Below are 26946 nucleotides of genomic sequence, written 5' to 3' on the forward strand. Positions count from 1 at the left end.
CTCAATGCTATGGAAACTCATGAATTTAACCGTACAAGACCATTTTAAGAATACGGGAGGGTCATGAGGTCCGATTTAGTCCCATACTTTTCAGTTCCTTCTCTAATTGTCTCCTGAATCATTTACATTGCCCATTTCAGTGACTTTTCATAATGTATTCAACATCTCCAGCTCCCTTTGGCTTTCCCTCACAAAAGTGTCAGCTTTGTTTCAGTGGTAGCACTCTTGCCTGATTCAATAGGTCATGGGTTCGAGTCCCTCGCCAGACACATGAGCAAATAGCCTACACTTTCAAAGGCAGCACTATTCACAAGGGATTTCACACAGTGACCTTCCTGTCACTAGAAACAGCTTCTCCCAGTTTACTACACTGAATTCCTCACCATCGTGAAGACCTATTAAACTTCCTTGTACAAGTAATTCACTATGAAAACTAAACTCGTTGTTTCAATATTTATTGATAACATATTGAATATGTAGTTACATTACATACGGCAACAAATGCAGAAATAACCTGACCTTAAAAAGTAACAAGTTCCCTCTGGCTTTGCAGATATATGTAAAAGATTTTAAGGCGCTAACTGAAGAAAAGCAAGTTCTTCCAGTGTCAATAAAGCGTGGAACTGGAAAAAGTACAGCAGGTCAAGTAGCATTGGGGGGGGGGGGGGGGCAACGTTTCAGGTCAGACCCTTTATTAGGGTTCACTTTATCATCTCTGACTTTCCAGCATCTGCAGTCCTCACTATCTCCAAGCTTTTCCACTATGACAACTAATATTTAGGTAAATAATGCTTTGCTTTCTCTCTCAGGAATAAAGCATTGCAAAGGTTTATCTTAAGTGGATGTTTATGATGGAAATATAGCAGCCATTTTGTGCACAGTGCAATCCCATAAAAAGCAATGAGATAGATTTGGTGGTGCTAGCTGATTAAGGAATGTTTGCCAGGGTGGTAACAGAATTCCTTGCTTTAACTCGAGGAAAACACCTGTCCCCTTTGATCAAAGTATTTGGTTAATGCACAACTTGCTGCCTCAAGGGAACAGAGCTACCAATTGAATCGTGTGTTATGGTATACACCTAGAATTCCTTTATTTAACATGTAATCTGTGGTATCTCACAATCTCATACCTCATAGAAACTTTGGATCAGTTTATTCAACCCTTTCATAATTTTAGAGGTCACCTCAAAAATACCTTTCTTCTCCTCCCCCCAAAAGAAAAGAAACAAGTCTTCCTTTTCTCACTTTAACTCCTGTTATACAGGAACCACTTTCACACCTTTCTGCATCGTCTCAAAAACTGTAGGAGCCTGTTCATTATTAAACAGCTCAGACTGCACACAATATGGATGAAGAGAAGCATTGCGTCCAACCTGCTGATCAGAAGGGGCATGTCCAGATTGGATGTTTGTTTTAATTCCACTCAATTTTCTGCTCCAATGTCCTCAACGGAACTGGCTACATGTTAAATTCAAATTGACCAAACATTTTAATTACCTCATATCCCACTCCAGATCTGTGCTGGCAGGTTCATAAACAAAATAACTGATGTAAAGAAAAATAAAACTGAAGAATGTTAACTATGTTTTTTGTTACGTACTGTTGCTTTACATGGGTGATTAGTTATATTGGGGCTGTCTTTAATATGTTCCAGAATTAGCGAGACCACTTTAAGAACCCCCATAAAGGTTGCTGTCATTGTACTTGCAGGTGGTAACGTCAACGTGGAGGCAGCCAATGCAATGGAATAATCAAAATGAATAACTATTTGTTGGCTTATCAACTAACTTGGAATGAAGGTAGCATCGCACAGTGTGTCTGAAGCAGGAATGCTTTCATTTTAATGGGTTAGGAGGTTTCCTTCTCCTTGGAGTAGACATTGTTCATAAAAGGAAACTGTAACATTAAGGTGTTAGAGCTGAATTTACTTTGAAAGAACTCTGCATTGCTTGTAATGTTTGGGCCCCCAGGTAAGCTGAAGAAGCTCCAACTGTTAAATTTCCAGGCAGGCCAACTCCCATTTTGGCACAAGTAAAAAGAAAGACTGGGACAACTCTGTACAGGGTTTGAGGAATGTAATTTGTAATCTGAATATTGCGTATTTCTCACTGTACTTTTTAAAACTTAGGTGTTCATGCCATCCACTATGACTTTGGACAGTGTTATTGTGATAATCATAGATAAGTCATACAGTCATAGAGACGCACAGCACAGAAACAGACCCTTTGGTCCAACTCGTCCATGCCGTCCAGATATCCTAACCCAATCTAGTCCCATTCACCAGCACCCAGCCCATACCCCTCTAAACCCTTCCTATTCATATAATATTTAAAAGGTATCTGGATGGGTATAAGTGTACCAGCTTCCACCACATCCTCTGGCAGCTCATTCCATACACGCACCACCTCTGATTGAAAAAGTTGCCCCTTAAGTCCTTTAAAAATCTTTCCCCTCTCACCCTAATCCTATACCATCTAGTTTTGGACTCCATCAACCCAGGGAACAGTCATTGCTTATTTATCCTATCCATGCCTCATAATTTTATAAACCTTGGTAAGGTCACCCCTCAGCCTCAGACACTCCAGGGAAAATAGCCCCAGTCTATTCAGCCTCCCACTATAGCTCAAACCCTCCAATCCTGGCAACATCCTTTCAAATCTTTTCTGTAGTCATTCAGAATGTTCCTACATACCTTCCCTACCTATCCAATAGCATGGCAGTAACTGATGAATGGGAACTGCCTTCCTGTTTCCCCACAATTATTAATGGTGGACAATTTGTAGATGCAGTACTATCTTTTTCTGAAGGTGTGCTCACAGTTCATGTACTTCTCTTACCTTTCCCATTGGTTTTGTTCCTTCCCAATTTGTCTTTTCCAGGGATGGAGGTATCTGGTAGATGTCCTGTGACTGATTCATGGATGGAGGTACTTGGTAGATGTCCTGGGCTGGATTCATGGATGGAGGTATTTGGTAGATATCTTGCACAGACCCAGTAGATGGGGGCACCTGATAGATATCCTGAGGTGGACTCTTTGATGGTACCTGGTAGACGTCCTGGGATTGGTTCATAGATGGAGGCACCTGGTAAATCTCCTGCGTTGGGTTCATGGACTGGGTCAACTGGCCTTGAGATGTTGTCTTTTGATACAATGTCTGTTGCTGCAATTTTGTTGGAGTGACTGGGCACTTGTTAGACTGGTTTTGTAGTGCAGGAGGAACCTGATACAAATTCTGTTGTACTTTGTTTGATGAGGGCATCATATAGACATTGTCTCCCTGTTGGTAAGCAGGGTGCATAGCTGTATACTGTGAAGACTGGGATGGCATTTGGTATACATTCTGTTGCTGGTAAGGCTGTGGTGATTGTGGGGCCTGTTGTGCTTGGCTGGAGGTTGGCTGTTTTTTCTCATACATTCCCACCAGGATCTTCAGGCGGTTGCCAGGCACAATACCTTGTCGCCCATGTAATGAACAGAGCCACCATCCTTCTAAACCTCCGGTGTTACGTTCCAAAACCGTCATGATATCCCCTTTGCGAAATGTGAGTTCATCTGGTGATTCAGCCACATTGTCGTACAAGGCTTTTGCCAGCACATTCTGTAATAAATAAAAAAAGCATCTTTAGGTGTGTCTCATATTTCTAAATCTGGACAGAAGGAATGTAGTGAAATATGTCTTGATCTGATATTGCCAAGAGTTATTTTGCACAAAATATTTTTCAAGTGAAAGTGTTCTCTAGACTAGATTTCAAATGAAGTACTTATACGAATAAATTTACAAAATACTTGGTTTGATACGTTAGCTTATTAACCTCCAATATGCTCAGAAAGGTGGATGATTTTATCTTTCAATATTAATCGAGATATCATGAGCACATTACCTAGAATCACATTTATCACTTCACTGCAAAATGGCAAAAAACCTTACCCCAATGTTTGGTTAAGTTCTACTTCCTGCTTTATTACATGTTAATATTTAAACTGTTAACATTAGAGGTCTGAAAATGCTCGGGTCATTTACATTTTTAAAAAAACACTACAGGTTGTAAGTAAACAATATACGTGACTAAAATTATTACAAGGTGACTTCATAAAGTGAACAGTGTTACTCCCCAATGTCCATAACAGACTGGTAAACAATTAAACAATTAGCCAACATAGACACTAGAAGAGTGTCTAAATAATAAAAAAAAGTTCTGCTGTATGCTCAAAGACTATGATACGCCGAAACTTTCCATCTGGGACACAGCGTCTGTCAGAAAGAATTACATCCGTGGATTGCAAATGATACTGAGCTGGACAACAAGACTGATCCCAAATGTAAAACTATTACAAAAGAAAGCAGTGAAGGAAAATTTAAAATATTAAATAGAATGAAACAAATTGCTGGAATAACAACTTGTATTTATATAATGTCATTATCATAGGAAAGAGAAAGCACCTGAAGGTATTTAAAGCCATTATTTCAAATGAATTAAGGAAGTGGGATCAAAGGGCAAAAATGGAAATTACTGAAAAGTATTTATTTTAACTTGCAGGAAGAACAAAGAAATAAATGTTGGAACAATTCCTCAGAGTTACAGAGGATGTAATGCATTACAAAGCAAATGTCCTTCTCTGAACACTTATTTATGTAAAGGTACATAATCCTAATTCCAGAGAGATAGCATTCTGTTCTGAAGAAACTCATAGCGGACTTGAAAGGTGAACTCTGTTTCTATCTCCATGGATGCTTCCAGACTTGCTAAGGTTCTCCCGCATTTTCTATTTATATTTCAAAATTCAAACATCCACAGTATGTGGCTTTTATTTTAGATAACACTGGGGATTATCTATCTTGGTTTACCAGCAGTTCCAATTTTGGGACACTAGTGATGCCCACTTTGCAGAGCTCTTACACATCTGGCCTGCCTGATATAAAAGAGGATTTGTGAGCATGCCTGAGAGACAAACTAATCTAAAACTTTAAAAAAATAAGGAGTACCCAACTGTTATCATTTTGCTTCCTGTACCAAACATTCATCTCCTACCTTCAGTATAAGCCAGCTGTCAATGTCTAATGATAAAATTCTTGAAATACAGCATACGCAGTACTCACTGTGATTTATAACTTTAACTCCAAACTTTCCTAATCTCCTTTATCTATTAATACGACAAGGTTTCCTATGAACACTAATCAATCTCAGTTTTGTCACAACACTTTTCCTTTTATTGACCATCCATCTTCCAATTCAGAGGTTACCAATTGACAGGAAATGTTCAGGTCTATCGAGGGTAATCTAATATCCTTCTATCAGAATTCAACCCTTTGAGCCTAAAAGGACTGATGATAAATATGTTTTTCCACACACATAACATTTTTAAAATTTGAGGATGGAATGAATAGAGGCAGCAATAAGAACTCGGACCTTCTTACAAAGACCACACTTTTCATGTTCAGATAAATCAATGAGAGATTCTAATGCAATGGCCCTTTTCGAATGATTTAACCTAACAATCAGTAAAACTCTACATAGTTGCTTTATCATTTGAGAGTTGTTCACAAAAAACAGGCTGAGAGTGTGGATCTGACAAGTGAGGATCAAAATACATGCAAATCAAAGTTGATAGGATAGATTTTCAAAGATGAAGGTTAGATCTAGGATGACAACCAGACTCTGCGCACAGAAGAGAAAATGACAAATCCTGAGGTCCAAGAGAGAGAGCGAGAGAGATCAGCCTTCATGTTGCAGTATTGGTGTATTCTTCAAATATCATTCAGGAACTACAGCTCATGTGTACAAATGCATTGGAGTCCAAAGTGCCTTGATGCTCACCACATGCCTCACCCACCACCCCCCGCGCCCCTCCCCCACCAAACTAACACCGTTTCGATGAACAGCACTCATTGTGAGTTGGGAACAACATTGGATAAAGCTCGCAAAACTCAGGTTTTAAAACACAATTATTTCAAACCTCTGGAAGCCACAAGATATGACACATGCATTCTATTTATAACTGTTTAGTTGTCCAATGATTAGCACAAAACAAAAATGTAAATATTTAAAGCATATTTAACAGGTTACAACTTTACTGAGTCAAATGGGCAGGGAGATTCAGGAAGGTGATTTTGCAAGATATGTTTTCAATATAATCTAGCCCTCAACGGGGGAGGGGGAAGTCATGCTGCAATGTATTAGTAACAAAAGCAGGATCACAGTCGCATCAAATTCGGTGTCTGAAACACAGGCCCTTAAGTTAATGTCTTGCTTAAAATAGAAGACTGATCAATTTCAAATGGTTAACATACGTGGCTCTAAAATGACAGCAGGAATCCAACATGAACATGTTACGGTTCCGATTAGGGAGGCTTGTGTAGTCTTATCTCAGATCTAACATCAAGACCATACAACTTCCAAATTTCTGGTCCTGCTACAAAAATCTCCTGTAGTAAGGAGTAGTTTTTCAGTGAAAACTGTCTTGCACTGAGGAGTAAGGGTTCCACTTATAGCAATAACTCTCAGATAATGAAAAGCTGACACGGAGCGGTCATTCAAATATAAAAGTTCTGAAAATGTTGTAAATTAGAAGGTCAAACTGGGAGTTGGTTGTGAGTGGGAGCAGAATACTAGGAGTGAATCATTGTCATGCAACTCACCGAAGGCATTAGTTATTCTTTCCATACTGTGGTGTGAGATCTGACGAAAACACACTTTATTTTTGGTATTTCTTCCTGTGGATACTTTGTGAGCAGTATCAGCTGGGCTATGGGATATAGGGTTTGGTATGAAGCTAAACCTCAGGCATAGGCTAACAGAAAATAAAGAACTGCCCTCATCAAATGAAATGATGCCACAGAAAGTAGATTGGTAACGCTTACACTTATATCATGCTTCGCGCAAACAAGAATGTTTTCTTGAAATATTTCTTGCAAATAATTACTCGAGAGAAGTGCACTGATGCGGGATATTTCCCTGTTTTAAGAAGGTGCTACATTAGCAACATTAGCAGTAATTTGTAGGAATGAGGGAGCTATTTGGGTTATGAAAGCCACTATGTAGGCTGGCTTTTTGCTTCTTTCTTTCAACACCAATGAGATGAAAGGCCTGTTAATCTCTTTCTTCACAGTGGTATTGAATGCAAGATCCATCTCGGCAACAATACAGGGAAACTTTGTGCTTTTCTTCCCAGTGTCACATGATACTTGACATCACCCGAAGCCCACCAATCAGACAAATGGATCCTTGTACAGTGCAATAATGTACCATAACATTATCCTAATTTACAGTCATAGGCTCAAATTCATAGCACTCTTACTGCTGGAGCAAGAGTGTAACAAGGGAACCAAGCTGACAATGACTGAGTCTTCTCATGGCTAAATCCAAAAGTGTGGAGTGATTTTATAACCAGGTTGTACATACTAGGAATGTGCACTGTCTGAAAATGATCTGCATTGAAGGCACTGCCATTAACCTCAAATGGTTTAGCGGTGGAAAATGAAAGCTTATGTATAATTTGCAACCTCTATGAAAATGAGTGGACCTCAAACAAGGATTGTAAATTCAGGATTGCAATACCTCACACAAAAGAAGCATGCTTGCTAATCACAGTTCTTGACATCAGTGTAAGAAAAAGGCTGCAGATGTATGTTAAAACACAAACCATCAGCCAGCACTCTTGGACAAGCGAGAAAATATGGTCAATTAGACAAAGATTGACATACTAGCTGTCCACATTCTATAAAAGAAAAAATTAGCTGGTAAAGGCATGGGCTAGTACAATTCTAGGACATCACAAGTAGTTCAGTCTACCTCAGTTTCCAAACCAGTCTTTCGCTCAGTACAGCAGCTTGTCATCCAGATGGAATCTGTGTTCTTCTATACATGGGTTCAAGTCTGGCTTTGTGCTAAACAAAAGCAAAAACGACTTCCTGCTATAATTATCTGCTACTCGGTCCACCCACATGGGTGGTGGAGACACTGAGTAAACCGTTGACCTAAAAAAAACTTCCATGCCACTCCTGCTGGATTTGGCAGCAAGCAGTGTTAACCTTCCCCAGAAACAGGAAGTGCCGACGGCATGACTCACAGGTCTTAGTGCATCAAACGGCTAGAAACCCTCCGGCTTACCATTTGCTTATTACTGACATCGATTTTAAAACCGGAGAAAAGCAAATTCAATCTTCTGGCATTTCCTCCAATATGTATTTTGCCATATTCTAGACGCAGATATTTTCTCACTAACTAGAAAACAATGTTTCATCTATTTTCCAATTTTTTGACAATTCTACTCAGACCCCAGCCAGCATAACGTCCTCTATTACAAAGACCATCTATTTCTACTTCTGTAACGTGTACCACCTCTAACTCTACACGCTGAAAATCCTTATCCCGTGTGGCAGCCACATCTCCATCTGATTATATAATGTCGTTATTCAAGGGATTATTTAAAAGGGATCCGTTAAATTTAAGGATTGCTAAGAAAAAGTGAAAGATCATCAGAACTCATTCACTTTTAAAGAGCTGAGTTATGAGTTTTCCCACATAAATAAAACCTTGCGCACCTATAATATTCCATCATTATAACTCAAGACACAAACCTTTACACAACACCCATGATCCAAGTCATGATGTGGCACAATTGCAAATATTTAATAAATTACATGGAGTCTTAACTAATATTTGCCCCTCAATCAACAGGAAGACCTGACTGGCCACCAACTTCATGCATTTTTATAGGATCTTGCTGATACAGAATTAGCTGTTACATTTTCCTACATTACAATTAGTCAACATTTCATTGGATGTAAAGGACTATGTAACATCCCAAGGATGTTAAAAAAAAACATATTGTCACATCTCACTGGGATAGTGCACTGGAATTGGTTTGCCACTAACTTTAGGTGACAATTCAGAGAATAAAAGATTTTTATGAAAGTTTACAAAAGTTCAGTAATACATCCATCTGCTTGGACTCAGACTAACTGCAAACTCAGACCAGGTTTCTATAATTTAACAAAAATACTATTTACTATAAATAAACAGAATCTAACTACAAGTAAATAACTAATGACAGTCAACTGATAACATTACTGAATAAATCTCTAACCACTTTATCAAACTTCAAGTTCAGACAGACCGAAACAAAAACACCAGTGTCCTACAGATGTACAGCACGGAAACAGACCCTTTGGTCCAATTAGTCCATGCCGACCAGATATCCTAATCTAATTCAGTCCCATTTGCTAGCACTTGGCCCATATCCCTCCAAACCATTTCTTTTCATATACCCATCCAGATGCCTTTTAAATGCTGCAATTGTACCAGTCTGCAATACTTCCTCTGGCAGCTCATTCCATACATCAACCTCTGCATGAAAAAGTTGTCCCTTTGGTCCCTTTTATCTCTTTCCTCTCTCACCTATGCCCTCTAGTTCTGGACTCCCCACCCCAGAGAAAGGACCATGTCTATTTCTCCTGTCCATGCCCCTTATGATAGGAGGGGGACAAAGAAACAATGAAGGTAGTTCAGTGGCCCCAGTCTGCAGGTTTCACCGAGATCATCCTTTCACTTGTCAGAATGTGTCATTCTTCAGTCTCTCTTCTCCAGGTACTTTCATTACTGTGCAGGAGGCACAGGACGACTGGTTCACAAATCAAAAAAAGTCTCCGACTACTGGTTAAAAGCAACTGATCAGAGAAAAATATCTGGTTTTCCTTAGGCTTCAGGTGTTTTCTACTGCAAGGAGACAAACCACCTCCCATTCTGGAGATCCAAGGCTTGTTAACAGTATCACTTAAATCCACAAGCTGTTCAGTTACACAGTTGTCGACTATATCATTGTTGGCAGGCTGATATCTTGTCATTGATAACTAGGCGCCGCTCCACAACAACAGAATCTCACTCTGTGTCTAGCTCCTAATGCCAACCTATATGCAAGGCAGCAGTGTGTAAGCACCACTTATCATGAGTTTTGGTGACTCGCTTTCAGAAAGTCTTCCAAAATCTTTGGTTTCTAAAATTTCCATTCCACTATCAAAAATACATAAATAGATGATTTAGTTCTTGCACGATACAGAGGAACTTCAATTATTCAATATTCAATTATCCAAATATCGGATTATCTGGCAAGATTGCAAAGTCCCGATGCTCGGCTAAACTATGTTATCCGGCATTCGATTAACCGAACTAAATACTCCCTGCCCGTGTCCTTCGGATAATCGAGGTTCCTGTGTACATGGCAGCATTTCATTTCTCTCTGTCCAGGACTCTCTCATCAAGTTCAATAATAGAGGTCACTGTCAACATAATGCGACCAGTCTTCAAAAGGTTGCGTTACTAACATGAGTCCATTTGCACATGGAAGTTTTCTGCAGGTCTGAAACCAATGCTATCATGGACATAGCGGCGAATGCAATGACGCCTGATCTTTGACCTGACAGCAAGTTGAAAGGGACTATACTATGTTTGCTCGTGAGGTTTGCTGACTGGTGCAGAGATCATCATTTATGCATTTATCAGAGATGGCCTATGCTAGCCAGGAAGTTGCCACGACGACAATACAGCAAACAACTACAGCGCTGGCATCTCCCAAACTTTAGGAAAATGGAGTATTTGATGGTACGGGCACACCCTGCTTTTTGTAAATTGCAAGATAGGGATGCTATCCCGGGTCAGTTCAGTGGTGAAGGAAAGTATCTGGCCCAAGACTGAGCTACAAAGATCAGGAAGGCCATTAGTTCAATCCCTGGCCAGTCCCTCAGTTAGTTGAGCCTTTGTAAGTGGACAGCAGAGTTCATGGTGTTTATCATCTTCAGTTGTTCCCCTGTCCAATTCACTCTTTACTGATTCTTGCTGGAAATGCAAGGGTCATTTTCTTCCATGTTCTGAGGGTTAACCTTGGCATACCTCAATATACAAGAGATACCATTCTCCTCCCTGCAGACCAATTGCTTGAACCAGGATACTCCTAGCACAGGGAGAAAGTGAGGACTGCAGATGCTGGAGATCAGAGTCACGAGTGTGGCGCTGGAACAGCACAGCAGGTCAGGCAGCATCCGAGGAGCAGGAGAATCGACGTTTCGGGCATAAGCCCTTCACCAGGAATCTCCAAGCACAGAATGACACCACAATCGTCTAAACACTTGATTCTTCCGCAACACTCCCTCCACCCCAAGAGAAACCACACAAACTGCAGAGGGCCCAAGAATACCCTACAGACAGAACTCAACAGAGATGTACCTAGGACCCAGGCAGAGCAAAGAGGAAAATCTATCCTTGTTCTCTTGTAACATCTCCAATGTACATGGCCAGACTCAGGAGCATAAACCCATAATCCAGTTGCCTAGAAACACACAGTATCTGGGCTCACAAGCTAAAGACGCGAAGCATTAGATAAAATATTTTGGGCTGGATTTTACATGGAGGGTGCAGTTCATACCCTCTGCCTGCCATTTTGAAAGGATGGGGGCAAACCTGCCTCTGCTTGGTCACCATGGGTTATTCAATGGCCTTTGAGCTGTTAACAAGCACAGAGCACATACTTGCAACTGTTTGTGACCTTGCTCCAGATCAGCTTCCACCTGGAAAGATTCCGAGAGCTACCAGCCAATCAGAGGAGCTCTCCAGTTGCAGCGGTGTCACTGGGAGGGGTGCCCAATTCTGGAACTGCCAGCAATCCCCAACACCAGGGAGCCACAAAGCCAGATTCCAGCAAGGTGAGTGGTCCTGGCAAAATCCCCAACCTGGCAAGCCTCTGTGGAGGTGGGTGGCAAAGAAGCATGTTTGAGTGGGCACCAGACAAGGCTGAAGGAACTTTGTGGGCACAGGAAATACCTTTTTGGGGCAGGTGTGCTGTATCAGGCACAGGGTGCCAGTATAGGGAGGAGGGGGCAGGAACCACCATCCTCCCCAACATCTACCTGGTAATCAGTGCACGACTTCAAAGTGTCTCAATGGGCAAATGGATGGCCAGGCTGGTACCCTGCACTTGGCTCACTGATGATAAAATATTAACTGCAGGGTAAACAACTGACTCAGTGCCACCAACACCCCTCAAATTTAAGATCCTCTTCCCCCACTGAGGGGGAGCTAGAGACATAAAAAGTGTCTCCATTCCAAACCGTTTGGTAGATTAGAAGTGAGCGTTCACAAAAAGAAAAGCTTTCTCCTGTTCCCCTCCCAGGGAAATACCTATGCACACTTGCAAGTAGTGAGATTTGGGAAATCCAGATTCGGCAAGCCATCCTTTCACAAACAGCAAACATTAAACTAGTCTGCAACCTCCTCACCAAAGCCCAGGATAGGATTTCCTCCAGCTCAACGCTGCAAAGACAAAATCTACTGGTTGCTCACGGCACCAACTCCATACAAACAGACACCAGCATTCCCTTCCCCAGCCAGTGGCTCCAGCCTAAACCAAGGCCAGATTGTTTGTGGCCTTGCTCCAGCTTTGTGACGCAGCCCTTTCCACCGAGTTCACCTTCTTCCTTCCACTTATCATTTAGCAACACCCCATCTACTGAAACTCTCAATCCAACTGCTGTAATCACCTGCCCACTTCACATTTACCAACCTTCAGGTTCAGGTGAGAATCTGCATCAAAAGGCTGTTTGACTGTGCAAGCTATCACAACTTTTCTTGAGCCTGGCTTCCCCCGATCTTCCCCGATTATCCATCCATCAGTAGCAGGAAGGTGGTCTGGGTATTCATTGTCCATTTCCCCGCCTAGGGATTCCATTCTGCCATCCCAGTCATTTGTATGACTGAGGCTGACTAAGCACAGAGCAGGCTGATGGACAAAATCAGTTTCCCCAACAACCAACATTGATCTGAGAGGGTGAGGGTGTTAAAGAGTGTCTATCTGACAGGATTTTTTAAGGAAAAAAAAAAGAGATGCTGATAGGTCCTCTGAATGAAAGATTGGCCCTTTTCTGTCTGAGGCATCAGCTAATGCATGCCCCATGGCCTCACTCCAGCTTTGTTCAAACACACATTGCTCTCTTGTCACGCAAAATTAATACCATCCAGCCAGAGCTGAAATCTTCCCCAAAATCAGCAGGTGAACAGAGTTAATGACACTGTTACTGGTGACACCTTGCTATTACCGAATTATTGCACAAATAGTCCGTTTGATTTGCTTACCCTACAGCATGTTTCCTATGATTGTTATTGTAATACTAGCAGTGTTTACCAGATCATAACAGTCTCTTCCATTTTTTTTGCATTCAAACGATTGGAATGTCTGAACACTGTGTAATTGTATAGTCTGCCCTAACTCACTTTCCCAAACCTCTGCTGAGCGTTGCTATTAAGTGTCATCAGGAGCCACTCATTAAGTGAGATCATATCTCATTTGGCTCACTGATATCACAAAAGGAGTTACATAAAATATTACAATTCTTCTCTCCCTCTCAAAAATAAATCACTTAACCTTAGCAGTTCTCGCTGGGTGAAGTTCCACATAACTGCTTTTCACAACTTCGTATAGTTTAGTGTGAAGAAATTCTATGTCAACTTTACTGATGCCAAAAGTAACTATGTGTGAACCAAAAACTAGGGTGTGAGATATCATCTGGACACAAAACTGGCTTTATGGTAAGTGATGGGAGATAGTTTATTGGACTGGAGGCCAGTGACAAGTGGTGTTCCATAGGGGTCAAGACTGGGTCCATTTTTGTTTTGTCATTTATATAAATGATTTGGATATGAATACAGGAGGCATGGTGAGTAAGTTTGCAGATGACACCAAAATTGGAGGCGTAGTGAACAGTGAGGAAGGTTATCCAAGGTTATCAATCCCTGATTGATTGAGACAATGAGCTAAGGAGTGGGAGATAGGAGTTTAATTTGGATAAATGTGAGGTATTGCTATTTGGTTACACAAAAAAAGATAATATCCACCCCCAAGCCTTTCCTATTCAAGTACTTATCCAAATGTTTTTTAAAAGTTGTAACTGTTCTTGCATCCACCACTTTGTCTGGCAGTTCATTCCACCCACAGACCACTCTGTGTAAGAAAGTTACCCCTCATATTCTTTTAAAATCTTTCTCCTCTCACTTTAAAAATATACCCCCCAATTTTGAACTCCCCACCAGAGGGAAAAGACCTTTGTTATTCACCTTATCTACGTCCCTCATGATTTTATAAACATCAACCACCAATGCTCCAGTGAAAAATGTCTCAGCCTATTTTTCGAACTCAAGCCCTCCTTACCCAGCAATATCCTGGTAAATCTTTTCTGAACCCTCTCCAGTTTAATAATATCCTATAACAGAGTGACCAGAACTGCACACAATACTCCAGACAAGACTACACCAATATCCTGTCCAACCTCAACAGGATGCCTCAACTCTTATGCTCAATTGTCTGTGCAATGTAGGTAAACATGCTAAATGCCTTAACCACCTTGTTCACCCATAATGAAAATTTCAAACCATTATGTACCTGAACCACTAGGTCTCCCTGTTCTACATTACCCAGAAAGGTCTGTTTCCATGCTGTATGACTCAATGACTTTCACCCTCTTTGTCTCCACAATATTAAGCTGACTACAGTCAGCTTAAGAATGGGAAGAGCAATTTCAGGTAGGTTTCATGTTCCTAATCATTTGCCCAGTAGCAACTTATTTGGAGGCCAATATCAGCAGAATGCGGTGCATCCCCACAGCCAAATAACCTTCCAACCCTCATTGGACAAGAGGCATTTGGATAGGTATATGAATAGGAAGGGTTTGGAGGGATATGGGCTGGATGCTGGCAGGTGGGACTAGATTGGATTGGGGTAGCTGGTCGGCGTGAACGGGTTGGACCAAAGGGTCTGTTTCCATGCTGTACATCTCTATGACTATGACTAATAAGTAGCAGCAGCAGCATCCTGGCCTAGGGCTTGAGCCAAGGATGAACTGAAGTCAGCGCTGAGGTGGCCAATGTTAACACAGTTGCAAGTTGATGATCTTAGTGAAGAATATATAGGGCAAGCGCTCAGTAAAGGGTCGAGCAGGATCTGGTTCAGCCTAGAGCAGTGGCCCCTGAGAGGATGAAACCAGCACTGAGGCTAGGGGTGTAGTCGTGGGTTAAACACTACTGTTTTGATCTTTACAGAATTTAATTCAAAGGAAGGACAGTACATCCAGAATTGGAAAAACAATAAAATAACTATAGGCAGTGAAAGGATCAAAACTCAGGTGCACTGGAGAGCAGAAAACTGGTGTACAGGATAGGCAGAGAACTTAACAAGGGCAGAATCTAATCTGAACGTGCTTTCCTTCACTTCCACTGTGCCTAAGCCAGCTTAAAGTTGTGTAGCGGATAGAGCTGAATAGCCACAACGATGTATTGACCAAGCTTCCCCTTCCAACAGGAAATGTTAAAGAATTGTATTAAGCTATTTACACCAGTCAGATGCAAATACCATTGATTCAAAAGTTGGCCTAAAACCAACATCGAGGAGGTGAGAATTGCTTAATATGAAACACGAGCAGAGCCGAACTGTAACTCTGACCATCTACAGGCCGGCAACTACACATTCCTTTCATCAAGTCAGCCACAAATTCATGATTTATGGTGAAAGCATTGGAAATGATAGACACTTAACAAATGGTCGAGCAGACCGAAATGTCTACCCATCGACCTATAGTGAGCAGAGTGAATATAGATTCTGTAAGCTTGCTCTGTCTGTGAAAATAAAGTGATCCCAAACAATCACAATCTTGGAAAGTAATCCAAAAGCTACTAACTCGACATGCTGGCATATTTACTTAGTCATTCCTTGCAGGGCTGCCAAAACAGACTGTGATGCTGCATTCCTCACTTTCGTTCAAAAAAAATTAAATACATTCCTGTCCTTTCACTATCAGGATTTACTCCCATTATCAAAATTTTCTTCTTATTTTATCTGTTTGTCCCGAACTTCTTTACAATAAACATAGACAAGTAATATGGGTGCTGACTCCTTCATAAAGTGAGTCAGACTGTTGAGTTATAGCATTTTCCTGTAAGGAACAGACAGGATTTTAAAGCAAAACCAAACAAGGTTTTTTTTCTGGCTGGAAGTCATACTGAACCATAGCTAAAGGCTCCAAACAAGACAATACTTGTCTGCTTCTGTACTGGCCATTTCCAAGGAATTTCACAAACAGATAAAGGACTAAAACATTTAAGTGGAACTGAACTCCAGGTGCTTTCAACTTCACTACTTCTACAGTTCAGGTTGCAGGACATACACACCCACCCACCCACCTGTGGCCTAGCCCTCCACATTTATATCATTAAATCAGTTTCCCCATGTCAAGTATCCTCTTAACAGAATCTGTTTTAACACAGGGCATTAATGCATCAAGTCAATCACTCAAAATGGAGCAGCACAGTGGCTCAGTGGTTAGCACTGCTGCCTCACAGAATCAGGGACCCTGTTTGATTCCCGTCTCTGGTGACTGTGTGGAGTTTGCACATTCTCCCTGTGTCTGTGTGGGTTTCCTCTGGGTGCTCCGGTTTCCTCCCGCAGTCCAAAGATGTGCAGGTCAGGTGAATTGGCCATGCTAAATTGCCCATAATGTTAGGTGCATTTGGCAGGATTAAATATGGGGTCGGGGTGGGTTACTCTTCAGAGGACCTGTTTCTGTACTGTGGTGAACCTAAGCTCAAAACCCAAAATGGCAGAGGTCTTTTCCAGTGCAAGATGAAAACCTTGAGCTTCAAACACCTCTGGGCAACTTTAAACTAAGTAGGTAAAGTTAAATAAAATTCTGTTGCTGGGCATTTTAATGCTGCTACTGACTCCAGTTGATGGGGGGTACCAGAAATTAAATACATAAGGTTATACATGCAACAAAATATGTCAAAGGATATATATTTTACAAATTATCTTATACTATTGTGACCAGTGGAGTGCCACAAGGATCCACAAGGTTCCTCTACTTTTCAACATTTATATAAATATCTTGGATGTGAGCATAAGTTAGTAAGTTTGCAGATGACACCAAAACTGCAGGTGTAGTGGACAGTGAAGAGGGTTACCTCAGATTACAACAGGATCTGGACCAGATGGGCCAATGGGCTGTGAAGTGGCAGATGGAGTTTAATTCAGATAAATGCGAGGTGCTGCATTTTGGGAAAGCAAATCTTAGCAGGACTTATACACTTAATGGTAAGGTCCTAGTGAGTGTTGCTGAACAAAGAGACCTTGGAGTGCAGGTTCATAGCTCCTTGAAAGTGGAGTCGCAGGTAGATAGGATAGTGAAGGCGGCGTTTGGTATGCTTTCCTTTATTGGTCAGAGTATTGAGTACAGGAGTTGGGAGGTCATGCTGTGGCTGTACAGAACATTGGTTAGGCCACTGTTGGAATATTGCCTGCAATTCTGATCTGCTTCCTATCGGAAAGATGTTGTGAAACATGAAAGGGTTCAGAAAGGATTTACAAGGATGTTGCCAGGGTTAGAGGATTTGAGCTATAGGGAGAGGCTGAACAGGCTGGGGCTGTTTTCCTTGGAGCATCGAAGGCTGAGTGGTGACCTTATAGAGGTTTACAAAATTATGAGGGGCATGGATAGGGTAAATAGGCAAAGTCTTTTCCCTGGGGTGGGGGAGTCCAGAACTAGAGGACATAGGTTTAGGGTGAGAGGGGGAAGTTATAAAAGAGTTCTAAGGGGCAACTTTTTCACACAGAGGGTGGTACATGTATGGAATGAGCTGTCAGAGGATGTGGTACTATTGCAACATTTGAGAGGCATTTGGATTGGTATATGAATCGGAAGAGTTTGGAGGGATATGGGCCGGGTGCTGGCAGGTGGGACTAGATTGGGTTGGGATATCTGGTCAGCATGGACGGGTTGGACTGAAGGGTCTGTTTTCATGCTGTACATCTCTATGACTCTATTTACACCCCTCCGGTGAGTAGACATGGAAGTTAGGTGCTTTTCTTCCATCCCCAACCAGAATTTCCTTCCATTCAAGGGAGTGGCAGTGATCTCAACTACTGAGAGGACAAGGGCAGCAGATACACAGGAACATCACCGTCTGCAAGTTTCCTTCCAAGCCACATACCATCTTTACTTGGAACATTATCATGGTTATTTCACTGTCTTTGGGTCAAATTCCTGGAGCTCCCCTCTTAACAGCACTGGGGGTCTCTCTGCACCTCCAGGACTGCAGGAGCATAAAAATGCAACTCTCCACCACTTTCTCCAGGGCAATTAGGGATGGGCGATCAATTCTGGCCTCGCTAGCAACACCCACATTACATGAACAAATAGTCACTTCTGGGTCAAAACAGGTTGACAATCTAATTCTCTATTGCAGTACTTTAGATCATAGAGTCATAGAGATATACAGCACAGAAACAGACCCTTCGGTCCAACCAGTCCATGCCGGCCAGATATCCCAACCCAATCTTGTCCCATTTGCCAGCACTTGGCCCATATCCCTCAACCCCTCCTATTCATATACCCATCCAGATGCCTGTTTTGTTAAATGTTGCAATTGTACTAACCTCTACCACTTCCTCTGACAGCTCATTCCGCACACGTACCACGCTCTGTGTGAAAATGTTGCCCCTCAGGTCTCTTTCATATCTTGCCCCTCTCACCCTAAACCTATGCCCTCTAGTTCTGGACTCTCCCACCCCAGGGAAAAGACTTTGTCTATTTACTATCCATGCCCCTCATGATTTTGTAAATCTCTATAAAGGTCACCCCAAGCCTCTGACGCTCCAGGGAAAACAGCCCTAGCCTATTCAACCTCTCCCTATAGCTCAAATCCTCCAACCCTAGCAACATCCTTGTAAATCTTTACTGAACACTTTCGAGATTAGATTAGATTCCCTACAGTGTAGAAACAGACCATTTGGCCTAACAAATCCCACAGTGGCTCTCCGGAGAGTAACCGCCCAGACCCATATCCCTCTGACTAAATGCATTTAACAGTATGGACATTTAGCTTGGCAATTCACCCTGACCTGCACATCTTTGGATTGTGGGAGAAAACTGGAGCAGCCGGAGGAAACCCATACAGACACTGGGGAGAATGTGCAAACGCCACGCAGTCGCCCAAGGCTGGAATCATACCTGGGTACCTGGCGCTGTGAGGCAGCTGTGCTGAGTGCTGCACAGCCGGAGATGCTGTCAAGGACATCATCCTTTGTGGGTGGTTACAAAAGAATCACCCAAAGCTATTCAAAGAGCTTGGGTGTTTATCTCCGATGCTCTTGTCAATATTTATTCTCCAGCTAAAATCACCAAACTAGATTGCCTGGTTATCATCTCATTGCCTTTTGTGGGAGCATTCTGTATACAAAGCAGCCAACGCAGTTCCTATATTATAACAATGACTACATTTGAGAATTATTCAATTGTCAATAAAGCACTTGGGAGATTCTGAAATTGGGCAAGGTTCAACATTACTGTGTTTGTTTTATTAAAATTGTTATGGAGGTGATTGTTGCACAGGATGCGAACTTGAAAGTTTTCTTTCTTGTATCTTTACTGTTTTGTAAATTCAACTGAATTACCCCTGGGTAAAAAGTAAATGATTTAAACCTCGTCATCAGGGAGAGAGAAAAACACAATACATGCTCAGCAGATCCATCCTATCTTTCGCAACCAGCACGTTCATTCAGATAGAACTCAAAATGTCAGCACCGCTGCTGACTAGGAAGAGGTCAACTCGGAGACCAGTGACCGGTGCCAAACCCAAGTCATGACCTGCATTAGAAGAGGTGCCAGAACTGCATGGGAAAGTGAAGCATACTCATTACAACAAGCCTTTCATTTGCACTTCATTCAGCAGATCACTGAACACTTAAAAGAAAATGGTGCCCGTGGGTGAAAACATTCACTTCTACCAATTAATCCTCTACTGAATTTTCAGAACCATGGAATTCAAGAAAGGTGTGGCACAGAAAGCAGTCACTGAGTCAGCTGTGTTTGTGCCAAATGAGAAAGAGCTATCCAATCAAGTTCTGCTGCCCAGCTCTTGGTCCATGACTGGGTGGGTTATTATATTATTATATTAAATTGCAACTTCAGAAACCTGCATTAGAAGCGTGGTTACTGATGTGATGTAGGAAACAGTTCCTATGTGATCCTGAACAAACAGTAATGAGATAATTGCTGGATAATGATTAATAGCGATGCTGATTGAGGGAATACTGACCAGGAAACTCTTTCACACATGACGAGGGTTTCTGCTTTGACCATCTTTTCAGGCAGTCATTTCCAGACCTCCATCACTCTCCAAGAGAAAACATCCTCCTCGGATTCCCTATAATCCTGCTGCCAAATCCTTTAAATCCCTGTTTACCACCCTTTCTACTTAGAGGAATAGATCCTTCTAATCTCAACACTTCAGAATTTTATGCTCCTCAATTCAATCTCCATGCAGCCTCCTCTCCCCTGCCGATCTGATCTTTCCTCATAACTAAAGTTCCACCCTCTTGGTGACATTTTTGGGAGCTCTCTAGGGCGGAATGGAGAGACCAGAATGGATGCTGCAGTTCAACTAGTGCTTTTTTCTAGCCTAATCTCTCCGCTTTCATATTCTAATCATTGCCAAATAAAGAAACAATGCCATATACCTTCTTTACCATCATATCTACCTGTCCTATCTTCAAGAATTTATGGTTTTGCATTTGAAGGTCTCTTTGGTCCTCTGTACATCTTATCCCACCATTTGTTACCTTGGCTTGATTGTCCACTCTCCCAAATACATAACGTCACGCTGCCTCTGGACTGAAGTATATTTGCCACTTCAGAGGCTCCTTGCGCTGGATGTTGAGATCTCCCTGAGATCTACAGCATTCTTGCTCATTGTCAAAAATACAGTCATTACCTGCGCCATCTGCTACATCTTTAGGTGAATGCAAAAGGTGCTACTGTTGAAAAGCAAGGATCTTATGATAGACATCCTGCCCAATACTGATCCCTCGATCAACATTAAACAAACAGATTACTGTAACTGGTCAGTAAGTCTATTTCAACAATAATTTAGTCCATCAAGTCAGTAAGGATAGGATTCAAAGGTTAGTGATGGAAATCAATGCTCCACAGTTAGAATCACTAAGTCAGGTCACTCTGAACTTCCTTTCTCGAATTGAAAACTTCCTGTTTGCAGCACCCAATCACAGAAGGTTTATAAGCAACACACTTCTTAATTTTACAGTCCGAGGTGAAACTCGGAGTTGAGAGAACTGGCTACATTGTCAGCTCTCTCCTTGCAGCCAACTGATAGATTTAAGTCCTTATGAGGCATTTCGCATGAGAAACCCATTCTGAATCATCCCGATCCACTCCACTGATTTACTGAATGGAATCCGGACACAAACACATTCCACCCCTTCAACTCAGGAGCATTCAGCAACAGCTTGACATTTCACAACTGCATGCCTGCATGAACAGCTCAGAGTTTAAACAAAAGCACTTTTACCACAATGCCTGAAGTTTCAGTACCCTCTTCACAATAACCCTGCAGCCAAATTTTACATCAGTCTCATTCATTCAACCAACCTACCAGCTTCTCCCCTGCACAGACTGATGGGAAGCAGAAATCAAAGTGCATGGAGCATGCTGGGAAATAATAGTTATATTATGGGGCAAACAATGACTCTAATAGGATGGGGGCAGGGAGGTAGCCAAACGAATGAACTAATGTCAATATTCAGAGGGGAAACACCAAATCAGTAAGGATAACAGCTTGGGAGAGGTTTTGTTTGGTGGGGGGAGCAAAGAAATCCTTTGTGAAGCAATGTTCATTTAACCAGGAGACAACAGCACAAGGAATAAAAGCCAAAGGTGCAATGATCATTTCAGGCTACAAAGACACAATAAGAAAGAGAGGCCAATCATGTGCCAGTTTAAACATAGGTAATATATTTTTTGTAGCTGCCAGGACATCTTCCTTGAAGAGGGAACCCGAGTGTGACTCCAGCAGAGGGTTGAGTATCAGTCAACATCACAGTGGACGTTAAGATGTGATCTAGGGATTGATTCAATGCAAGCAAATGGAGTAGTGGTATTTTAGATATTCACATCACTCCATTAGAATTCAATGCTGATCGTGTAAGTTTTTCCTCAGCAATGACCTTTACAATGCACAAGCCACCTTTCCAATTACATTTACAATCCTTCAAAGATCACCTGTCTATGCCCAACTGTTATTGATATCCACACTTGGTTATTACACGGTTCCCTTGTCAGCCTTCCAGCTCCAACCATCTGAGCTGTAGCTCATCCAAGACACTGCAGCCTGCATCCTGACTTGGACCAGATCCAAGTTGTCACCTTTCTTCTTTTAAAATCCCCAGCACAGACCAGTAACTTTGTACAGAAAGGAATCCCAATAACACTGGCCAGGATTTCACCTTTTAAAAACGTAAATGTAACAAACTGACTAAAATCAAAATAATTCCAATGTGGTGAAAGCCATTTCAAAGAAGAAAGGTAAATTTCACTTAAAATAGTTCATACAAAAAGTCATGCGTCAGGTAATTACAAGCACGTGCATCACATGACACATAAACAGTGCACCACATGCAAGTGCTTATCAGTCTTTCCAACTTAGCCTCTGGTAGTATCTCTTGCTTCCCATTCAATGGATTTGACCCTTGAATAGCTTTCACTAACAGCCACATTTTATCAAAAGATTAGAGTTATCTGCAATCATGCACAGGTTTATGAACTATCTCTCACTGTAGCCATGGCAGTCCTGATACCATAGAATCTCCAGAGAGCCCATTCATGGGCACATTTAAATGGTCTAATTGGCTTTGACAAAACGGACAGAGCAGCGGTGGATGTTGTTCAATCCATAATACCCTGCTCGCCATGTATGCAGCTGTTGGACTAATAACACACACACACATATATATATATATATATAAAACATATATACATATACACACACACACACACACACACACACACATACTCACACTATCTGCTTCATCATAGTATCTGTTCCGGGACAAATTACAAAGAATTATACAACACTGGAACAGGCCCGTTAGCCCATCAGGTCTGCGCTGCTGCATCTTGCCCTTCCATACAAAAACTGTGTTCACTTGGAAGACCCGAATCCCTCTATTTCTTTCTTATTCGTGTATTCGTCCAGGTGTTCCTTGAATGCTGCTATTGTGTCTGCTTCTACCACCTCCTCTGGCAATGTGTTCCAGGCACTCACCACCCTCTGTGTGAAAATCTTGCCTCACACGTCTCTTTTAAGCTTTCCCCCCATGCACCTTGAATCCGTCTTCCCTACTAACGGAGTCTGTGATTCCCTTGTTAAGTCCATGCCCCCCCACACAACCCACCCGCCCCTGCCACTGCAGGAAGTGCCAAACCTGCGCCCAGACCTTCCACCTCACCGCTGTCCAAGGCCCCAAAGGATCCTTCCACATCTGAGAGAGATGTACATGTGTTTCCATACACATCATCTATTGTGTGTCTGTTACTTCCAATGTTGTCTCCTCTACATTTGGGAGAAAGGACGCCAACTTGCGGAACATTTCAGAGAACATCTCTGGGATACACACACTAAACCATCCCACTGCCCTGTGACTGAACACTTCAACTCCTACTCCCACTCCACCAAGGACATGCAAGTCCTGGACCTCCTACACTGCCAAACCCTAACTGCCCAACGTTTGGAGGAACAAGACCTCACCTTCTGCCTTGAGACCCTCTGATCACATGTGATCAATGTGGATTTCATTAGTTTCCTCATTTTCCCTCCCATCACCTGATCTCAGATCTAACCTTCCAACTCTGCACTGTCCCCTTGAACTGTCCGACCTGTCCATCTTCCCTGTCACCTATCTGCTCCACCCTTCTCTCTGACCTATCACCTTCACCTCCACCTTCATCTTTCTATCGCATCCCCAGCTATATCGCCCCCACCCCAACCCACCCCAGACCCCCTCACCCCTCCCCTTCCATTTATCTCTCAGTCTCCTTGGGCCACAAGCCTCATTCCTGATGAAGAGCTTATGCTGAAACCATCGACTCTCCTCCTCCTCCTCCTCCTCGGATGCTGCCTGACTGGCTGCGTTTTTTCAGAATCACACTCTAGCAATTGACCCCTCCTCCCTGGGAAAAATTCTCATACTTTCCACTGTATCTATGCCATTCACAATCTTATAAACTTTTATTAGGCTGCCCCTCAACCTCCTGCATTCCAGTGAAAACAAATCCAGTCTAAGCAACCTTTCTTCATCAATGTAATCCCCCATACCAGGCAACATCCTGGTTAACCATTTCTGTACCTTCTCCAAACTATCCTCATCCTTCTGGCAGTGTAGTGACCAGAACTGTACGCAGTATTCCAAGTGTGGCCTAACTGAAGCTCTATAAAGCTGCAGAATAACTTGTCTATCCTTATACTCAATGTCCCTTCCAAGCCCTAAGCCTTGTTTACTGCCTTATCTACCTGTGCTGCCACCTTCAGTAATTTGTGCAGCTGCATACCCAGATCCCTCTGCATATCAATATTCCTAAGGGTTCTGCCATTTACTTGAGCTTCCAAAATGCATCATCTCACATTTGTCCAGATTAAACTCCATCTGCCATTTTACTGCCCATGCCTCCAACTGATCTACATCCTGCTGTGTCCTCTGACAATCTTCCTCACTATCTGCAACTTCACCAATCTTTGTTTTGTCCGCAAACGTACCAATTAAAACAGCTAAGTTTTCTGCTGAATCATTTATGTAGACCATAAACAGCAGAGGTCCCAGCACTGATCCTTGTGAAACACCACTAGTCACAATCCTCTATTCGAATAAACATTCTTCTACCACTACCCTCTGGCTCCTATGACTATAGGAGTTCTGTATCCATCTTGCCAGCTCATCCCAATACCACATCAGTTCACCTTTTGTACCAGTCTGTCAAAGGCTTTACTGAATTCCACGTAGACAACATCAACTGCTTTTCCCTCACCAATCATCTTCGTCACCTCAAAATCTTCAAACAAGTTAGTGAGGCACGACCACCCCTGCACAAAACCATGCTGTCTATCACTAATAAGGCCATTTGCTTCTAAATGCATATATCGATCTTGTCCCTGAGAGTCTTTTCCAATAATTTCCTTATTACTGACATGAGATTCACAGGTCTGTGATTTCCAGGATTAAGTAAGGTCTGCAGATGCTGGAGATCAGAGCTGAAAATGTGTTGCTGGAAAAGCGCAGCAGGTCAGGCAGCATCCAAGGAACAGGAGATTTGACGTTTCGGGCATAAGCCCGAATTCCTGAAGAAGGGCTTATGCCCGAAACGTCGAATCTCCTGTTCCTTGGATTTCCAGGATTATCCCTGCTTGCAGATCTCCAAAACCTGAAACAAATTTCTGTCCTTCTTTTTAAACTGCTCAATGCCTTGTCTTCGACAATGTCTGTAAGGTCCTCCAGTCCTACACAGAACTCTCCATTCCCTTGTCTAATGCAATCTCTTCATCCCACAACTGGAGGATGTGGTTTGAAAGTCAAGGCCCACACACAGGAATTTTCTTTGTGAATCCCTCCTCCTCTTTCCCTCCTTCTCCTAGGTTAGCTCTCTGAATATCTTCTTTTTTGCATGGTTGCCATTTGATCTTGATTAAATCACTATGAATTGTGATGCTTTCTCTACAGTAAAGTCAGTGCAAGTTGCCGTGGTTATTGTTGCTGCTAGGCAATATGCCATCATGATAAAACTTAAATTCATGCATGACTGCTGCTCTGTGCTATGATTTAAGGACATTTTTCCACAAAAATAAACACTACCTCCTTTGCATTAATACAATAAATATAAAGAGCCTGAGGACAAATTTCATTTTTAAAGCAAATTCTGATACAAATACATGTAGCAGGCATGAAACTAGGAACAATACCATCCGGGCTAATGTGATTCCCGCTAAACAAAAAAATGAAAGCAATTTGTTTTCCTAATTGCCTTGTCCCTTTTGTTATGACTAACTTGGTACCAGAGACGGGAATAATCACAGTTGCGCAGAAGTTATGAACAAAAATAGTTTCTTTGAGATTTCTGGTATTTTGAGATTTTGGCTTATGATGTATTGTCTATTCCAAACCTGGGAACCATTCAGTCTTTCTGTTTCATTTACAGCCCCATAATTCCTTGAGGCCAGCCAAAGCACTGACTTGTTTCACATTCTCCTACAAATTCAAAAGAAAACATTTACATATTGAGTAAGGAAGGGCTGGTCTGCCTTGGACCAGAGATAAATTCCTGCACTAAAAGCCCAAAAGAGAATAATAAACCTAATATGTGGATCTGGGGCATTGGTAGCACAACTCGTAATTGGCTTCAGCTTAAGTTCGCAGGATTAGGTTAAAGATCTGTCATTCGTTTTGGAATCTAAGTTATCAACAGGCACAGCTATTGCGACAGCACAAACAGAAATCTGCCCCAGCTTGTAGCTGGGGATACTGGGCGTGTTGGATTTTGCAACTTGCTGTCTAACAAAGTCGGATTTGGCATCAAACACATATTCCACTCAGCCTGAGGCAAAGGATTGTAAAGGTACAAAACCGCAGGCTGCTCTGCACTTCATTCGAAAATTCTAAACTGTTCAAATAATGCGAGTGGAGGGCAAGATGAGTACAACAGGGAGGTCACAAACACATTTTTATCACCAAAGATCACAGCCCATTTTATTAGCTGATGAATGGCAGTAATTAAAGGCACCTATTACAGGACAGCCGTTGACAATAGGCAGACAGGGCTCCCTCTATTCCAGGTTATAAAACAAACCCAGGTTGGAGGACGGAAGCGTATGGTATGACTCCCTGACTCAGCCACTGTGCTAAGGAGGCCAGCTTTAACAATGGAAACTCATTGTCCATTTTGTCTTGGTGGAACTCAGCATTAGAAAGGAGTCCAAGGTACAGCGCTATTTACCAAGTCAAAGTGAGAGAGATGCAGCTCTGACAATCTTTCTAAACAGAAAGCACAGTAAAAATGCCTTTACCCCCTTCTGTTTG

The 26946-nt window shown here is 42.1% G+C and overlaps 1 protein-coding gene across 4 annotated transcripts in view; it reads right to left on the minus strand.

Annotated features, from left to right (window-relative positions):
* The window catches only part of bcar1 (BCAR1 scaffold protein, Cas family member), a 240737-nt gene that overhangs the window by 75419 nt on the left and 138372 nt on the right, over positions 1-26946 (minus strand). For 3 of the 4 annotated variants that reach the window (XM_060838154.1, XM_060838151.1, XM_060838153.1), the window contains one exon: positions 2837-3598. In XM_060838154.1, the coding sequence (XP_060694137.1) occupies positions 2837-3598 (762 nt within the window). Of the gene's footprint in view, positions 1-2836; positions 3599-7790; positions 7867-26946 lie in introns of those variants that run through there. The other variant, XM_060838152.1, reaches the window with a different exon arrangement.

Source organism: Hemiscyllium ocellatum, chromosome 17, assembly GCF_020745735.1.
Source record: "Hemiscyllium ocellatum isolate sHemOce1 chromosome 17, sHemOce1.pat.X.cur, whole genome shotgun sequence".
Classification (NCBI taxonomy): domain Eukaryota; kingdom Metazoa; phylum Chordata; class Chondrichthyes; order Orectolobiformes; family Hemiscylliidae; genus Hemiscyllium; species Hemiscyllium ocellatum.